The 20,201-nt window shown below is 42.4% G+C and overlaps 1 protein-coding gene across 1 annotated transcript in view; it reads right to left on the reverse strand.

Annotated features, from left to right (window-relative positions):
* LOC147420605 (WD-40 repeat family protein / notchless protein) overlaps window positions 1-5,766 on the reverse strand; it is a 96,382-nt gene extending 90,616 nt beyond the window's left edge. The window contains exon 1 of the mRNA XM_086505201.1: window positions 5,536-5,766. Coding sequence (XP_086361327.1) covers window positions 5,536-5,685 — 150 coding nt within the window. The 5' untranslated portion in view covers window positions 5,686-5,766. The remainder of the gene's footprint in view (window positions 1-5,535) is intronic.
* Between the last annotated feature and the right edge of the window lie 14,435 nt (window positions 5,767-20,201).

The following is a 20,201-nucleotide window of genomic DNA, read 5'->3' on the forward strand; positions in this document are numbered from 1 at the left end:
GTTTCTCTCATGGATGAGCACGAATGTATGCGGATTTTTCATGAAAAGCTGAAAAGTATGTATGTCAGGAAGTCACATTCCATGTCTCTTCCTTGGCATGACACAGTTTCCGAACGAGCACATGAAAGTATGAGCACCAAGCATGGGCACCTCCGTTGTGAATTGCCACAATTGATTGCTTTAGATCAAAAGAGAAAGATTCGATCTCATTGTTTGCGTGTGTGTGGTGAACGGTCTGGCACTCCGTCTCTTTGTTCATCTACATTGCATGCACAGTCTTTGAGGAAGACAAGATTTTTTCCACTCACTTTACATGGAATTGGTATGTTTATGTTTTTGTGTTGGAAGTGGTTTCAAGAATTTTCAGCCATGGAGATTCTTGAAGAAGGAAGAAGCACGACTCTAGACGAAGTTGAAGCATCGAAGGAGCCACAGAAGACTTTGTGTCGCTTTCGGCGCGGCCCAAAGAAGCAAGCGTTGCAGACCTTTATGAAGTTCAAGTACCGCACGACCCACACATCAGCGTGGGCTGGCGAAAAGTCCCTTCCAGGATTCTGGATGCTATTGGCGATCTCCCTCGACGCCATACAGTTCGGTATCAGTACCTCACTTTGAAAAGGAGGGGATGTCACGTGACACATCCAACCCTATGTGTCCGTGGACAAGCTACAGCATGATCAGGGTTCAATAGTCCAGTAAGTCTAGATTAGAAGTGATCTGGCACTTTTGTGAGTCTATTCGTAGACCGTGCATACCCAGTCACTTAGTGTAGATGCATATCCTCTGGTTGCACACAGCATGATCATCAGTATTCCCATCAGAATCCATTAGAATCAATTAGGGAATTTTCCAGTGCATTTAGCCTATTTTACCTATTTTTGGTATTTTTCACTTAATAATTTAAGTGACTTTCCAACAAAAGTAGGTAGGGCAATTTTGCTAAGAAAATATATAAGCAAACCAAAGTTAGCACTAAATGGCAGAAGAGGCAGCAGGAGCTCCACGCTCAACAGGCAACTTCTCAGCATACCCCCCCCCCCCCCCCAGGAGATCTAGCGTTTTGCAGATCCAGCATCACCTAGCGTTTTTGCACAGCATCCCCTACACCTTGGCATTTTCAGCAATCCTCTCATCGCCAACAGTACCCCTCACCTAGCATTTGCCAAACACCAGCTTTGCTAGTATTTTTGGTCATCAAATCCCATAGCGTTTTTGGATTTCAGCCTCAGCTTTGCAGTGTTTTCATCGCCATCAGAAGGCTGCAATTTCAGCAGCGTTTTCAGCCACAGATCACAGTAGCCATCAGCGTTTTTGTCAAGAAGATTCAGCCTCGAAAAACGCAGCCAAACCTGCCTGCGTTTTCAGCCACCCAAAACAGCCCCAAGTTCAGCAGATTTTCAGCAATTAGAAGGTCGCAGATTTCAGCCCTTAGGTCATCGTCGTCGTCACCAACATAGTCCCAAGTAGCATCAGTTTCCATGCATCATCATTGTACCACTTTGTGCAATCAATAGTAAACCACTCTCGCCGACGAGAGAGGGGCCTTCGGAGGAGGGTTTTACGTCTCTGGTGTCGTATCTCTCTTCTCTCTCTATCTCTCAGTCTCATACACTTGCACGCACAATGTCCATTCACTATGTTTGTGATCATAGCACTCTCTCGTTAAGAACGGAAGGCTCTCCCTTCCATAAGAACTAAAAGAACCTTGAGCACAATTCGGAGTACTCATCTTGAGCAAAGCGCAAACATTCATTCCGCTACACCTTACATAAATCTTTGTAAAAATATGGAGTCAAGTTTGATAGAGCTAGAGTCAGAGCGTAATAGTTTCCTTCAAGCTCATGTCGATTGTTTCTCATACAAGTTTGCCTGGCAAGTTACCTTTTGAACGACTAGAGAATCATATCATAGAGTTGAAACTTGGTATTATTCCTCCAAACGGACCACCTTTTAGAGTGAGCAGTGCTCAACAAGAAGAAATCACGAACCACGTGAAAGACCTTTTGGAAAAGGGCTTGATCCAGTACACCACTTCATCTTTTTGTTCTCCACTGGCACTTGTGCGCAAGAAAGACAGATCTTGGAGGATGTGTATAGCTATAGGACTCTTATTAAGATTACCATCAAGAACAAGTTTCCAATACCCAGGATCGATGATATATTTGATAGATTACAAAGTTCTACATGTTTAGTAGGGGATCTTAAAGTTGACTATCATCATACCAGAATTGCTCCTAGAGATGTATACACGACCATGCTTAGTAATTTTTCCGTGTCGGAATCTTCACTTTCCATTTTAGTCGTCCAAACCTTTTTATCTTCCGTTTCAGCTTTTGGTACATCCATAGTACAAGTATTTGGTGATGTCTTTCGGTTTCACAAATGCTCTTGCAACGTAGAACAGGATCATGGATAGGATCTTTCAAGAGCATAGACAATTTGTGGGCTAGTTGGATCCATGCTAACACCCTTGGACGAAACAATGTCCCCCAAAAAAAGTGTCTCTAGTAGAAAGAACTCGCACTTCTTTCTATTGATTACCAATATGTGGTCTCTCAACACCTTGAATACTAACAACAAATGCTCTCTATGTTCCACTTATGCTCTCTATGTTCCACTTCAGATTTGGAGAAAACAACGATGTCAAAGAATGTGAGTGGCAGCTAGTCGTGATTGACCTACATTAAGAAATGTACATGATTTGAGAAGCTTGTTGGGCTTGTGCTCTTACTATAGGCGGTTCATCATACAATTTCCGGAGATTGCTTCGTCGTGTTGCATATCCTGACTCAGAAAGGAGTACCACTCACTTAGGCACCCTCACACATTGCAACATTTGAGAGACTCTAGCAGAAGTCGACTACTTGCTAGTGTTGAGTTTACCACATTTGCAAAAAAACCTTTTCAGGCTTATTGTGATGCTTGTGAAACCAGTCTGGGTGCGGTCTTAATGCAAGAAGGAAATGTCATAGCTCATGAAAGTCCAATGTTATCAAAACTAGAGAGAATTGTACTGATTTATGAAAAGGAAGTCTTAGTAGTTATTCATGCTTTGGCTCAATGGAGGCATTAAATGCTCGGGCCAGATTTTACAGTGTACACTGATCATCAGTTTGAAATATTTCTTGTCCTAGAACAAGTTATCAAAAGAACGGCGAACATATTGTCACACTTTTATTTTAAAGTAGTGTACTTGAACAAAAAGAAGAATGTGGTGGCAAATGAGTCCTCTAGCAAGTCAGAAATATTCGTTGTTACCTCATTGCATCATCAGGACTTTGATGCGATACGGGAGTAGTATGCTACAGACCCTGATTTTGGTGAGATCTTTGATAGGGTACAGAGTAGGGAGACAATTTCAGAGTATTCTCTAGAGGAAAGATATTTGATGCGAAAGACCATGTTGATTGTGACATGTGTTTTAAGGCCAAGGGTGTTAATGGAGTGTCACAATCATCCTATTGTTGGGCACACATGCATACATGCGACACTTGAGGGTGTTGAGATTTACTTCTATTGGCCACAGCTCCAAAAGAATGTGGATGAAATTGTGCGTACTTACTTGTATGTCGAAAAGTGAAGTATGATAAACACCAAAGTGACAAGACTCCTGTAGCCTTAGATCAACCATGGGAGGATGGACTTCATCTTTGATCTTCCCAAGACTCGGAGTGGGCACGATGGCATTTGGACTAATGTAGATAGATTTTTTTCGGGTTCATGGGATGTCAAGTCTATTGTTTCAAATAAAGACCCTAGATTTACCACTTTATTTTGGAAAGCAGTGCGTGAGACCGTGGGTACTATGCAACCAAAGGTAGAAGAATTCTTATACATGAGTAGGTCCTAGTGCGTGAAAAAGTGAAGGGTAAGCTGGTCAACAAATATTTGGTCAAGTTCAAGAATTATCCAACTCTTGATGCAAAGTGGATGGAGGACGAGGACTTAGCAAACCTCCTCATATCTTAGAGCTTTACCTTGAGGCTTTGATTTAGCTCCTACTTTTCCAAAAGTGCACACCGAATCAGAGAATTGAATCTAGCGTGGTGTATCTGCATAAGAGAAACACCACTCCACTCCTTTGTCATAGCTTGCCTAGAAGTAAATAGAATCAACCAATTTGTGTTTGACATTTGGGAATGTTGATAGGCTGACAGGGCTATGTTGAGTGCCTTTACGATATGTACATAAATGATTGACCATGATGTGTTTTATTATGGTTGGAGCTCCTTAAAAACTAAACATTTCATGAACTCTTACAATTGTCTCTTTGTTTGAGTCCGTGTGTAAGATGAAATGTTTGAAGGATTTTTCTAAGCAATGATATGAATCTGGAAATGACGAGATTTAGTGGATCAAGACATTTGTTAGAGATCAGCACGACATAGATGTGATTGCTAAATAAGTCATGATGATCACGATTTGAGTCTAAGATCTTGACGGGAATAATGATGTGAATGTGATTGTGATTGTTCAGTGACTAGTGCCTTTGTACTACTGCATTTTTTGAAAAGTCAAATACATGTATGCATAGAGTCAATGTCTACTGAGCTATTTTTGGCATGACCATGACCTGACCGGACAGAGCAAGGAAAGAGCACAAGACTCTAGTTCAAGCCACGCACGCAAGAATCCTGGCAAAATTTGCATCGAGATTCATATGACACGTGCCAAAACGGACGCACTAACGTGGAAAGCCATATGGCAACTGACATGGCAGCTTTTCTGGCTATGAAAGCAATTGACTTATGGGCTTTTGCGGCGACTTGTTTTTAGCAGTTGTGCTTTTGGGCGCCAGCTTTTGTATCAATTGCTTTTGTATCGAGTGCCCAAGCACTTTTGGCAGATGAGTATTTAGTTACACACCTCCAATGTGACTCCCCGACATTTGTATTGTATGGAATTGATAATATTAAAGAAGTGCCGAAAGGGGCGCCAAACTCTGGGCAAGTGAATTTGAAAGTGGAACTCTGCCACTTCGTGTTCGTCTACAGCTGTTTTAAAGTTCAAGTGTGATTAAGTTTCCAAGTTTATTGGCGTGCTTGTTGCTGATTCACCGCCTTGCCATTGGCTTGCCGGTTACATTTGGGCACATGCAAGCACGCAGAAGCCAAGCAAGCATGGCCAAAACGTGCTAGACACAAGCTATCTAGCTCACATTCAACCAAGTCAAACCCAGCCACAAAACTGCTCCCACTCCCTATACTCCACCCATGGGAGATATTGAGGGGCCTAGCAGCACCATTGCCCATGCACAATGTGTTGTGTACTCGTCTAATAGAGCATCTCATTGAGCCTCCTTCCGGACAATAGCGCTTTTTAATGGTGAGAGCCATGCGTGAAAATGCTTGTGATCGCCATGGAGTCTCTTTCAGGCAACCCACCCAAGAGAAAGGCATTCAAGAATAGGACATCATTTTCTAACGAGAGCCTTGAGCCCAGAACAAACCCAAGAGTTTTATTGCAAACATCCAGCTGTTATCGATGCAGAAAATGCTTTAATAAATCCAAGCGAGCCACACAAAGATAGCTTACATTGTTTAGGAGACTGTTAACGAGTGTATAGAGTTCGGCAGGACCAGCGTTCTGCGGGAGGTCAAGAGGGTTTCCAAGAGGGTTTCCTTCCGGGTCTGAAAGTAAGCAGATAATGTTGTTCACGACCCCGCCATCTCCCGTAGCTGCCATTGCTCGCTCTCTCTCTCTCTCTCTCTCTCTCTCTCGGTTTAAAAGAGGTACGCTCTTTCCCTCGCTCCTACGTAATAATGTCTCTGAGTTTAAGAGACCTCCTACGTAATAATGTTAATGAAAGGCACAAAACTTGTCTAGTCATGAGGCCTTAATCTTTACGCACCCATTTGTGTAGAAAAGTTGTTTATTCACTCACAATTGTGAGTTTTGGGGGAAAAAAAAAAAAAAAAACTTTAAGTAACGGTGCACGAGGATAGACAAGGTAGTTGATAGCTTTACAAATGGGCCAAAAGTTGAACTATTGATGAGTGCATATGTCCAATGGCTAGACATTTATATATGTGCTTGTGTATGCATCGAAAACAATATGTTGTGTCAATAGCGATGATTGATGGGTGCTTAAAAGAGTAGGTGTAGCCATCAAAGCATATGGATAAGCTTTACAAGCTACCACCCCTTTAAGAAGGGTTTTTGTCATCGAGCATAGGTGCTCTTATCTTACAGTGCACTTATGCAGTGAGTGTTGGACTCTATGTCACTCCACGTGACTTGTAAACTAATAGACTTGAACTCTTATGTTCAACTATTCCAGCATGAGCAATGATGGGAGCGAGGCTATGGGGGGTGAAGCCGATGGGGTGCCATGGCTAGGAGAAGAGCAGAATTGCAGAAGGTTGAAGGCGAGAGAGTAGAACGAGATGGAGAGAGAGGGTACGAGAGAGTCGACACAAAAAAATCAAAAACACGCTATGATAGTATATTGAGTTCCTTTGTAAAAACACCTTACAATATAAAGCCAAAAGAGCTGCCATGCAGACTTGACTCTAACTGAACATGCACTATATGCTATAAGCGGTGTTCCCACGGGCTTGCAAAACCTAACAATCCCCATTGTAGAACACCACTAGAAACAATGTCAATAAAAGACTTCTTCCTCGAGCATTTTGAAATGTTGATGAGAGTTCTACCACTAGAAGGCCTCTTTGTACTAGTGATTTGAAACATCATATCGCACAGAGTAGGAACACAAGCCATTGGTTTGCTCCTCTTCTTTGTGCATCTTGTTGGGGTAAAGCCCCATGTGACCGGTTAGGCCAGGCGCCCGCCCACTACACTTATTCTTTTATGTACATAATATAATGAGGGGACTCACATATTCATACTGAGTTTTAGCCCCTCCAAACATAGGTCTCCTCTTCTTTTCTCTTCTCCATTGTTGCACACACACACACACACACTCTCGCTCGTGCACTTCAACTAGTATTAGAGCTTGAGGATCGGAGAGCACCATTGGATCTTAGCAGGGAAGCAAGCATGAAGCAGCAAAATTTCAGCATGTTTTTGTAGATCTGCCTTGGTTTTTCAAAAGGTTTCTGTTCATGCCAATTCCCTCGACTTTAGTTTGATTTTTTGTGCTCTTTAACTTTGCAGAATAAATTTTTTCACAGAATCCTCATTGATTTTGAGATACATGGCTCCGACTGCCTGCATGTCCTGTAGGACAGGTTGCAGATTTTGCAGATCAGATTTCTCTTGGTTAGAATCAGCATTGTAGGTCAATTCCCATAGATCCTAACCATTTTTGCGCGCTTTGCAACTTTGCAAAAGGAATTTTTTGCAAAATTCCGCACGGTTTTGAAGTTATCTACTTCAGACAGCAGGGTGGTCTACTTTTATAGGTTCTTCTGCATACAAGCCCTTTGCATTGCATGAGTTTTTTGGTGTGTCTAAGTGTATATGTACGTACATGCAGACATACACTTGCACATTGATATGCGGATGATGTATGCATGTTGTGGTGATCTAGAGTGCTTTTGGAGCCAATTTGCTACATTCAAAGAGCTCGGATTGAGCTTGGTGGTTCTCTTGGTTTGCACATTTACGGTTTGCTCTCAGTGAAGAGAGTGTGGGCTGAAAATTTTAGCAAATTTATGTGCATCAGTTGAGAACATTTGGTGGATGTATGTACTCTTGTGAACTCTTAGGATTCAAGAGCAGATTCATCAAAGGTTATGTGCATTGACGCATGTGATTGAGGTGATTTCAGAGAGTGTGGTGCACGGATTTGCAAAGAGTTTTGAAGGCATTTTGGTATGATTGTGAGCTTATTTTCACATGATTTGGATGCCCATTTGATGCACGTTCGGTGCATGCTTTGATGCTTGTTTGTATTTCCATGTGGATGCACATGATGCGTGCTTTTTGGCGATGATATTCTTCGTTTTTGTTAACCCTCACGGCTCACGGACACCCTATCACCTACGACGGACGTTGTATTATTTACTTGGTAGAGTCAAGTACCGGGCTTGTCGGTCCAATAGGAAAAGGGTAAGAGTGATCGCCGATGAGAGGCGCACTCTAACTAGAACATTCAATGGATTAGTTGGCTAAGCATGGGCGCCCAAGTGTGAAGGGGGTGAGCTCATATAAAAGTCAACTAAACCTAAAATTCACTGATTCTCTCATTTGTGCAATTGAAGAGTGCTCTTGCTCCATCTCCATCTTCTTCTTCTTCATCTCCTTGTGTGTGTGTGTGTGTGTGTGTGTGTGTGTGTATGCTGAGAGAGAGAGAGAGAGCGTGCGATCGAGCATTGCGGCGGCACGACGGCGGCGAGGCGGTTGAGTGCAGCGTAGCGGCGTCTCCCTCTTCTTCGCGGTGAGGAATCCTCCACGAAAGCAAGCGTAGAGCGATGAGTGACAAACCATCGCCATCTTTGAGCTTACTAGTTTAGGCTTGTTGTGTGCTTGGAGCCATTTGTGGCTCGCACACAGTGTATCGGCAAGTTCCTTGCATTGACACGTGCGACATGTGCGCACATGTCGCACGTGTCAATGCAAGGAACTTGCCGATACACTGTGTGCGAGCCACAAATGGCTCCAAGCACACAAACTAGTAAGCTCAAAATGGCAATGGTGTGTCACTCACCGCTCTATGCTTGCTTTCGTGGAGGATTCCTCGCCGCGAAGAGGAGGGAGACGCCGCTACGCCGTGCTCAACCGCCTCTCCGTCGTCGTGCCGCCGCAATGCTCTATCGCACACTCTCTCTCTCTCTCTCTCTCTCTCTCTCTCTCTCTCTCTCTCTCTCTCTCTCTCTCTCTCTCATACACACACACACAAGGAGATGAAGAAGAAGAAGATGGAGATGGAGCAAGAGCACTCTTCAATTGCACAAATGAGAGAATCAGTGAATTTTAGGTTTAGTTGACTTTTATATGAGCTCACCCCATTCACACTTGGGCGCCCATGCTTAGCCAACTAATCCCTTGAATGTTCCAGTTAGAGTGCGCCTCTCATCGGTGATCACTCTTACCCTTTTCCTATTGGACCGACAAGCCCGGTACCTGACTCTACCAAGTAAATAATACAACGTCCGTCGTAGGTGATAGGGTTAACATGCCCCCCTTCCTGATGTAGATTCTGTCCTCGGAAGCTATTGAGTTGCAGCGCGTTCGTCGAGGTGGAAGAGCATTTGAGATGAATGTTCTTAGCCTTCTTCAGTCACTGCAAAATCAAACAACATTGGCACAGTAATTGCATTCTCATAAGCAATTAAAAAGCATATGCAGTTGTAGGCAGACAATTTAATTGGTAACAGAATTTTAAACCTTTTGTCAGCAATAAACATTAAATTGTAATATAATCAAACGCATAAACAGTTGTAAAGGTAAAAAAATTAAACAAGTCTGGGGTCGCTAATTTAACGGTCAAAAGGCACTAAAGATCGACTATTAATACCATGGGTAAGCTTCTTAATTTTCTCTGGTCAATTAAGTTGTTTAATCGCGAGAGCGAAGTATTTCATGTTCGAGGGCTGACTAGAGGCTATACCTAGAAGACCTTGTAGTTAAGCTACGATAAAAGGAATTTCTCATGAAATCATCGCCTGACTGATTACTTTTTCTTTGACCCCCCAAATTCTTCTCACGGTGATTCAATTTTGATATGTGTGCTTATTTTGTATGCCTTGGGCTTTTGCTTTTCAAGGAAAAGTGCCCACACTGGGAACCTCTAGGGCTCTAGTACCATAGGCGATACATGTGAGTGAAGTACCAAATCAAGCTTAGATTTCTCTTCCAGTTTAAGATTTTACATTGTGGCACTTTGATTTTTTGTTTGTTCGTTTTCAACATTTTAATTTTGTAACTTTGGGGGGTCATATGACACTTTTACACCTCCCCGAGATCACACTAGTAAACTCCCTTTATAATACTTAAGCTAAAGGTCAATAGGGTCAAGCCCACTAGAAAGTCCTAGTACATTTCACACAGTGCTGCTTAAATCGGATTAAGAACGTAAGTAACCATTGATTATTAGGAAGGCATTCCCCATGGTATTAAGAGAAGATCTGTAACACCTAACTTGGTCAAACTAGCTTAGTCGGACTGCTTGATTTGTAAATCTAGACAAGTGATTATGACAAAAAATTACATTGAATTTAATGTTTGGTACTAAGCAAATGCGCTGAATATTGTGCTACCAATCACAATCAAAGCAGACAAACATGGATGCAAAAAAGATAAGGGACAATGCTAATGGACAAGAAACACTTGTTTGTGTTGATGATCGCGCTTGATTTGAAAAGTGGATGAGAGAAAAATTCCATGAAGGTCCAAATCCTAACAACATCAACACGTTCTTGTACACACTAGGAAACACAAAGAATACCTCTAGGAGGCACATCAGTGGGAAAAAAGAACTTTGCTAATCACTCAACTCTTTAACAGAAACACTCCTATCGTACTAATTCTACCTACCCTCCATCACTCGAGTGATGAGGATCAAAGGTGTTTTATGGCATGGGTTTCTGTTTCAGTGTATCGTATGCGAATGTGTAGGTCTGAGTCAATGTTTTGACTTTTCTTGTGCATACTCGTTTGCTAATTGCTCTTGCTCTTTATTATTTTTGTTTTTTATAAGTATAAGGCTTTATATATACATTCCCTAAGATTGGTGATTGAGAGGTCAGGGAAACAAGGTTGAGAGGGGAGTGAGTGAATGATGACTGTCAGCAAACACTCCCCCCTTCCTTGGGTAGATCATATCATTTGAAATGTGCTCATCACCCTTTGAAACCAATTGTTCCAGTCGGTAATAGGTGAGGATTTTTGCCAGTAGTTTTCTATTACCTTAAGTGCCTCATCGAGTTGCAAGGGTGGTAAGGTACTCTCCCAGGATCGAACTTGAAGTGGTTCATCAGGTGATTCTTGAACACTGGGAGGTGTGGATTCCTTTGTAGCTTTATGGAGGTCCACTATTGTAGGTGGAGGCTGTGGAGAAGCTTTTACCTGTATGGATGCACTACATGAGGAGCTAGAAGCTTCATGGGACTCCCCCCTTCCTGAGCTAGGTGGAACAAATCGTTCTTTCTTTGGTACCCAAACTAGTTGTGGAGCGGGTGTGTAGCATTCTGTGATTTTTTTCTTTCCGCAATCGTTGATTCGTTTTGGAGCTACAGGATTGGGCTCACATGGGTCCGGTGATAGGTAAGAACACAATCTATGTTTTGGCACCCATATTTGATCATTTCCTTGATAGTAGCTTTCGGCTTCCAATAGTCGTTTAGGAATCCAACGCCACATTTTCTTACATTCTTGGAGCGAGTGGGACGTTTCTTACAAGGCTTTTGTTTTTTAGCACTAGCTATGGTCGCTAAAGAAGCTTTAGGGACCCACTTGTATGTTTCCTTTGTTATACGAGGATGAGTCTTGTCATAATCTATATGCATTGCTTCTAGCATATTTAAGGGTACGAGTGGTGGCATTTCATCCCCCTCAGGTGTTACCCAGGTCGTCCCCCTATTTCCCCAAGTGTCTATGGTTGTTGCTAGGTGGATCCAATCCACATTGTCCGACTCAGTCATCCCAGGTAGTACATCCATATAAGGAGAATCTTCCCCAACATCAGTGTCCGCTTTACACGTGTAACAATACTGCAAACGGGGCCGAGTGAACTGTGGTGTCAGATCTATGATCAATTATAAACCTGTTTCCTAGAGGATGTGCTCGACAAGTTACAAGATCCACTCGAATGACAGAATCTTGGAACTGCAAGTAGACATGGTTTTTAGACCAGTCATGCACCATTTTTGCTTCCCTCATGAAAGGACGTCCTAAGATCATCTCCGATGTCATAGTGTGTTTGGAGAAATCCATAACAATGAAGGTAACTCTTATTTTATGTCCAAAGACCTTGATCTTGAGATCTTCTAGCATCCCAATAGGTTTAACGATAGACCCATTGTCCATCTTCACTACTATGGTTGTGGTCGCAAGGTGAGGTCTTCCCATAGTTTCCCATCAATTTTTTAGTCACAATGCTAACCCCAGCGCCACCATCAAGGATTCCCTTCACAGTTAATCCCTTAGTAGTGATTGGTATGGTCACATTGGATTCATCACCCTCAAAGTATTGTCCCAACTTGTTAACATGTATTTCTATAACAAGGTTCTCATCTAGGTTGGGTTGTGGATCTAAGTGTTCCTCCTCTATTGGCATCTCCCCAGCTCCATCCATCTGTGCAAATTGTGGTGGCCTAAACTTTAGTTCTCCATTGAGGAAGGCTCAAAGAGCTGAGACTAGCTCAAGATCTTTATATAGTTTGGACATGATGGTGGTTCTAACTTCTGAAGACATGAAATCCATCAATTTGGCAATGTTTAACGACACCTTTTGGACTTCAGTCCCTTGACGTGGGGAAGACGGAATCTCCATTTCTTCGATAGGATCAAGTAGTCCCTCTGTAAGCATTCTTTCCATCAAGAAGTGATTACTCCCACTTTCCCATGACTTTAAGTCACTTTCTTCTTGGATGACACTAGGTATGGCTAAGGGTCTATGGACTTGGTGAGGTTGATGTTGCGTAGGGAACACGGTGTTTGTAATCTGGATCTGCCTAGGTGCTGGTTCTAGATCCCTTTGGGTATCTTCTACCAAACTCCTTAATTGCTTGACTCGCTCAATCTCCTCTGTAGGGTTTGGATAAGTTCCTATCTTCTTCTTGGATCCCTGCCATTCTGGCTCATGAAGATCTTCCTTGTTGGTTTTTATCTTAGTGGTTGTTTTGGTCTCCATGGTTTCTCATGAATCAGAATCCTCTTCAACGTCGTTCATATATACGGGGTCGTCACCAGTCCCTATGTTAGTCTTTGAACTGGGGTCTGACTTCACTGCTTTTTGCGATCTCTTTCTTTGTGTTTTCTTCTTTTTCTGAGATTGGGCAATTGATGCCGTGTCTCTTTCCTCAAGAATATAATTTTGTTTTTGGAGCATCGATCGTGTGAGTACGTTTATTGGTACCACAGGTGTACTTTGTGATGGCTCCTCGATAACTTCAATCAAATTTAATGGCGTGATCTTCGGTGCATTTGGATTATTTGGACATTGGGCAATCAAATGATCTATGCCACATCGATTACACATGAGTATCGGCATTGTAGACGTGCTCGCTTGATTGGTTTGCATTAGTGTGGCGTTCCTTTGTAACCTAATAGGACACTCGGCTACACGATGTGGACCTCCACACTCATAGCATTGAAGATCTGGTCTCTTAGCAGTGTGATTGATATTTTGGCCTCTTACCACAAGAGCACCTACTTGATATACAGGTTTGACTTGTCCCCAATAGTCCTCCATGTAGTATTGTGGACTTTCTTCAAGCACATCCATCCCATAGGCAATATTAGGATCTATATCTTCCTCACAGCCTTCCAAACAAGAAATAGATGACTCACCACCCACTTGATTCACTGAAGTGATTCTCGGATGTGGTGGTTGCAGTCCTAGCATTCGAGGTGGTAAGGGTGTTGTTTGAACAACATTTTGGGCCCTAGGGACCATGTGTTGTGATGTTTGTTCAAGAGGTGGGGCCGGCATCAATGCAGGCACTCGAGGTGTGTTTGTCCATGCTAAGGTTGGTCTATTTGCCATTGCACGCTTAAATACTATGCAATCCTTAGCTTGATGACCATACCTTCCACATGCATTGCAATTCCCATTGAATTTTACTCTAAGAGTAGGGCATTCACTGGTATTATGCGGTCCATAGCATACTGAGCACCATTGTTGATCCCTTCTTGGATACATATGATTGTTTTGCGGAGCACGATTGTCTCTAAGACTCTCTTGAATAGCCTTGGTGAGATCTGCTAAAGTCATCTTAGATATCTTTGGCTCCTTAGCAATAGGCTTTAGGGTCATTGGCTGATGCCCTGATGCTTGCGAGCTAATAAATTTAGGCTCAACAGACACTCTTTCTCCTTGAATCATTAAATTATCCTCCAATTGGATCGCATTGGTGGTGACTGCTTTCCAAGTGGTGATACCTCTAATGACTAAGCCATTGTAGATATCTTCATGTCGTAATCCCTTAATGAATCTATCAAGAAATTGGTTATTGTTGAAGCGCTCATTTGGATTACATCGAGAATTCAAATGCTTCAAGTGACTAATAAAGTCTCTCACCGACTCTCCTTCCTCTCATTGGGCTTTCTGGAGCTGAGAGGCTACACCCCAAAGTACTCCCTCTCGTATGTATTCTTCTAAGAACAGTCTCCTAAGAGTAGGGTAAATCGTTTTTTCTTCCACCCTTAGGGTTCTATAACAATCCCCAGCCTTTCCACTTAAGGTTAGGCTTAAAGCATTGCTCTTATGTAGGTCATTGTGTTCTCCTAGAGAATCGCATATTTGTTCAAACACTTTGATATGCTTTCTCACATCCCCGTCTCCACTAAATTTTTGTGTGAGCTTAGCTATTTGTACTGCCTTACTTCTAGGTTCTCTATCAGGTGTGTTACGCATATTCTCAGTGATAGATCGACCAATAGCTTGAGCAAATGTTGCCAAGTCACCTAGGTGAGCAGGCACCGTGGGTGGAGGTGCTCCAGAGACTACATGTGGAGTAGGTATTGGCATCAGGCTTGGCACATAGGAAGCCCTTGGGTTCCACGTTTGGTATGATGTTGTGCCATGTGGTGGCCCAAAGTTCATATGTGTGGTCCTAGGCATAGCAGACGTCGGATGTGGCATGCTAATGCTAGCCGGTATAGTCCATGGAAATAAGAGCTTGGGTGTTGTGGTTGTGGAGCATAGGTTGTTGAAAAAATGGGAGGAGTAGGGACTACATGAGTACGAGGACCCATAGGTGCATACGATCGGTACACACTTGTAGGTACTGTTGCAGGCATTGAGCTACCATGTAGCGGTGCTTTACTAACAAATGAGGTCCATGGCATGTTTCTCGGCATGCCCATCATTGGGGTAGGCATGGTAGTCGTGGTGTCATCAAGGGAAAGATGAGCTAGACTTGGAAAGGTAAAGCTATCACTTGTGGGCTCAGATTGCGGCTCAGATTGCACCGAGACCCCTGGCGAAACAACATATGGAGGATCCATCGGACTTACCGAGGGAGTCTCCATTTGCGATAAGGTCGGTTGTTTAGCCTTTCCTGTATCCAAGAATCTCATGAGACCCGTTGAAGGCATGTTGATCCCCTTGTTCTGTCTCTCTAACTCAATGACCCTATGGATGACCTCACAAACTCTTTGGTGTTGATCCTCCGCACTAGTAGTGCCCATTGTGGATTGTAGGACATCTAACCAACCCACGTGATAGGTGTGGCCTGTGTATAGGTCGGTCAGAGTTTTCGTTTGTAGTTCGTACTCCCAGTTCTCATTTAGGAACACTCCATCTAGGATTGAGGTGCTAGGGGTGTCCTTTGAGCTAAATGCAATGTTGCTTTCTAGGGGTTGGCCCTTCGCGGTTGCTAAGTCAGGAGCACTCAATTGCTCTCTTAGCAAGGATATTGACATAGGGGCTTTCACTTTTAACTCTCTTCGTTGCTCCGCCTTACGTAAGCTCTCAACTTCCTTTTCCCTCGCTACAAGGATATATCACTTAACCTCTTGCATTTCGGCAAGGCTTCTACCTTCGGGTAATATGACCTCGGAGGGAAATAACTCTAAAGAGTCAGGAGGTGCAGTGAATGAAGTATTCACGTGCACATTCTCTAAGGGTATAGGTTCTACATTGGTCACGAATGGAGAATTTACTTCCCCACCTCCCTCATTTACATCATTAGCTCCATGTTCGGAGCAAGTGGCTCTACTAAAGGTTTCCTTCAAGCGGTTAAGCACACTCGGCCCGGACCGTGGGCCCATGGCATGCATGTCTTGGCTTGAGCTATCAGGATTAGGCATTGGGAAACCCTCCATGACGTCGTAGTCAGAGGAAGAGGCACTAGCCGCTATGTTCGGGTCTTGGTTTGTACTACCTTGGGTTCCCGTCGAGAGCCCAGAACCTAAAGTAGGTGGATATTGAGAACTCGCGTAAGTCAAAATTCTCTCTAGTTGCTCCGTCTCTAGCACACGACCAGAGCGCAGATGCATGTGCCTTTGACACCCTACAAGCGTCGGCGAATAACCCCGAAGGTTAACCGCTTACCTTTTTTAAGCATCCGTTTTCACTGGTATTTTTTACGTTTTTAATGTTTTTTAATGTTTGATTTTTTTGATTAAAGTGTGTGATAGCTCGAAACGAGCGTATCACTTAGAGGGTCGATGTGTGCTTTACAACACAATTTTCGGGCATCTGAAGTTCCGTTGGTCCTCAAAAAATCGATTTTTAGCTACGTGTGAAGCTAAAATTTGTAATTTTAAAAGGCGCCTGAGGCCTAGGTCTGGGAAATATTCCCCATCCCGGTCCTACCTTTAAATTTTATATATATATATATATATATATATATATTAAGGATAAGGTCGCCGCGGCTGCGCGAGAGCACACACACACTCTATCTACCTACTTCTAACTAATACACCTACTGTTACACACTAACACACTCTATTAGCTCTCACAGATCTACTTCCTACTTACTGTACACAGAAAACTAATAACCTTAATACACAGAGAATAAACACGGTACCTTTGAAAACTCCATTAACAAAGAAAACTAACAACCTTAATACAGAGAGAATAAACACAGTACCTTTGAAAACTCCATTAACAAAAAAAATACACAATATAACACAAAATCCTTCCTCTCAACACACACACTCTCCTTCCTTACCTTTCCTACAATAGAAATTACACCACAAAAGAAGCACAGAGTGCCATTCAAGCTTAGTGTATGGCATTTCCCGGCAATGGCGCCAAAAATGTGCGCGTATGTCGCACGTGTCAATGCAAGGAACTTGCCAATACACTGTGTGCGAGCCACAAATGGCTCCAAGCACACAACAAGCTTAAACTAGTAAGCTCAAAGATGGCGATGGTGTGTCACTCACCGCTCTACGCTTGCTTTCATGGAGGTTTCCTCGCCATGAAGAAGAGGGAGACGCCGCTACGCCGCACTCAACCGCCTCGCCGCCGTCGTGCCGCCGCAATGCTCTCTCTCTCTCTCTCTCTCTCTCTCTCAGCATACACACACACACACACACACACACACACACACACACAAGGAGATGAAGAAGAAGAAGATGGAGATGGAGCAAGAGCACTCTTCAATTGCACAAATGAGAGAATCAGTGAATTTTAGGTTTAGTTGACTTTTATATGAGCTCACCCCCTTCACACTTGGGCGCCCATGCTTAGCCAACTAATCCCTTGAATGTTCTAGTTAGAGTGCGCCTCTCATCGGCGATCACTCTTACCCTTTTCCTATTGGACCGACAAGCCCGGTACCTGACTCTACCAAGTAAATAATACAACGTCCGTCGTAGGTGATAGGGTGTGCGTGAGCCGTGAGGGTTAACAGTTTTGCAGTGGCATATATGGGCTGATTTTTGACTATTTTTCAGCATCAATTTGTGCCATATATTTGGCTAGTTTGCATCTAGGTTCTTGCTAGTAATTGCCTTGGAGGGTGCAACAGCTCTTAGACATGGTTTAGCATCGGTGGTAGTTGTCAACCATAGAAGGCCTTGAGCTTTGGGAGGCTAGAATTGACCACTTTAGCATGATGTTGACTTTGACTAAAATACTCAACATAAAGCTTTTTCAACTTGGTTGTTGCGACTTTGTGGAACTTTTTGGGAAAGAGATACTCTTAGGTGAAGCTCACTTTGCAAATGTTTGTGCTTTGCACTAAGAGGCTCGAGTGTCATTATTGATTTTAGCTTCATCAAGTCCTTAGTAATTGGTTTTAAGAAAAGACTAGAGAATTAATTGAATTTTGCTCTAGTCTTTGCCTACATCTATACATTGGTGGAAAATATTTTCCAAGCTAATGATAAACTTAGAAAATTCACGTTTACGTTGATCAATAAAAATCCAAGTCTGGTAGGCCATCGAATTAGGCTTAATCCCTTCATGCATTGAGGCTGAGCATAGACATTGGAGCTTGATTTTGTCCTTGAGACCAATTAGCAACCTGGTAGCTTCAGCAAAGCCCTGTTTCTCCATTGGTTGTAGAGCTGTTTGCACTACTTCATGAGTTTTTCATAGGCCCATCGACTCTTCCTATGGGGAATGACTCACTCTATCAAAATTACAAAGCTAGACCTCACAACCAATTGACTACTCAATGAGAAAATGAGTTTCATATATTGTTTGATTGATAAGACTTTCTTACAAGGCTACGGTAAAAATTGATATTCTCAATTGGTTGAGCCTCAATAATTGCAATTTCAAGATCGTGGGTGACCAAAAAATAGTGACCTAATGATAACATTAGCAAGAGTATGCTATGAGGATGGCATAATCTATGCAATCTAGCATATGCCACTAAAAATGGTGTTTCCCAGAAGGAACATGCACACTTCTTTTCAACATTCCCCTCTTGAAATATAGCATAAGACACATCTACATGATGTCAACACTTCCCACCTTAGAGGTGCTACATGTAGAAATCATAGGAGAGTCTTACCTCTATCAAAGCAGTGTCTAAACTCGATCTAATTGCATACTACACAAGGAAGGTCTTACCCTTGTAGGGAAGTGTCCAATACCTTTAGCAAAAAATGCTTATTGCATTGGGCAAGATAATGAGCCACTAGCTTTAAGGTGAAAGAATGATTGGGTTGTCAACTAATTTGGTGGTCTCAATCAAACCACTAACACATTCCTTGTATGTAAATAATTATAGAGAGAGAGGGGGGGGGGGGGAGAGGAATATATAAATAAATATATATACACACACACATACACACATATAAATAGCTATTAATTATATACATATACATACATACACACACACACATATATATATATATATATATATATATATAGAGAGAGAGAGAGAGAGAGAGAGAGATGGAACATTATAAGAGGAGAAATTGAGAACCGCTTCTATTACCGTGGAATAACAAATGGAAAAGGAGAGAGAAAAAATTGTGTTGGGGGTAATATCCGTGGTAATAGATGCGGCAATGGTTTATCAACAATATGCACAGTAATAGACGAAAAATATATCCGTGACTATTGTCGCGCCTATTATCACGGATATTACCGCTACACGGCTATTCAAAAATAAAGGTGCTCATTTGTTGGATGGCCCAAATGAGCACCGTTATTTTTACCTGCATAAAACATATGAAACATCAATTGTTTTTTAAAAAAGTGTAAAAAGTAAATAAGCAATAGAAGTTGAATATAACTTACCTTGACAATTTAAAGTGCAAAACACCAACTATTTAGCAAAGTTACAAATAAGATAGAAAGTTTAGTTCAGTTGTATATACATATGCTCGTAGAGTTTTCCTTGTGCAACATTGGGACTTTAAGAGAGGACTACAAATACTTTTCTATCTGTTCATGTTATCATTCTCATCCATAGGCACATACATTTGATCGTCCTGACTGTACATTAACCAAAACCAAATTAAACAAATTAACAAATCAAAACAATTAATGCAATATGATTTGTCTAGACTTGCCGCCTGTAGAGATCCGACCGTTGAGTTGAATTGCTCGTAAGAGATGTGATGGTTCTCCCACAACCATCGCCAAGTTTCAAATTATGTGTGCTGCTCTTGAAACTTAACCATCTCTATGGTTGGTCGACTCAGAGTGATATTCTCCTAAGTTAGCAATAAAAAAAGCAACAAAAGAAATTCATTAACTAAAACTTTTTTTGAACCGGTTTAGGTTCCAATTTAACCAAACTTACATATTTGTCCTTCCAAGTTGGCTTGCATCTCGAACCATAGTGTGTGGGAGTTTGTCTGGCCCAAGCTTTGCGTTGTTGTATGTAGGATGAGCCCGTTGCAGCTTGTTCATCCTTTTCCTCCATTGCCCACTCCCACTCTACATCTATCATGTTGCCTCCTTGATAGCTCTTGTCTCAATCTCTAACCTGACTGGCCAATGCGCGTGGAACACTGGATTGCATGTTTTTCAAAAATGTTCTAATGTAGCCCTCCAACCAGTGTGATGAAAATTGCTCATTGGGGCCATTTGGGAATTGAGCATGCAATGCATCCTGGATGTAGCGTGCATGATTGGGCTACTGATCTCTAAACTTTACAAAACAATTCTTATACATCGTGTACAAGAATCTGAAAATGGCATCGAAACGCTCTGC

The sequence above is a fragment of the Adiantum capillus-veneris genome, chromosome 28 (genome assembly GCF_014529385.1).
Source record: "Adiantum capillus-veneris isolate H3 chromosome 28, ASM1452938v2, whole genome shotgun sequence".
NCBI lineage: Eukaryota > Viridiplantae > Streptophyta > Polypodiopsida > Polypodiales > Pteridaceae > Adiantum > Adiantum capillus-veneris.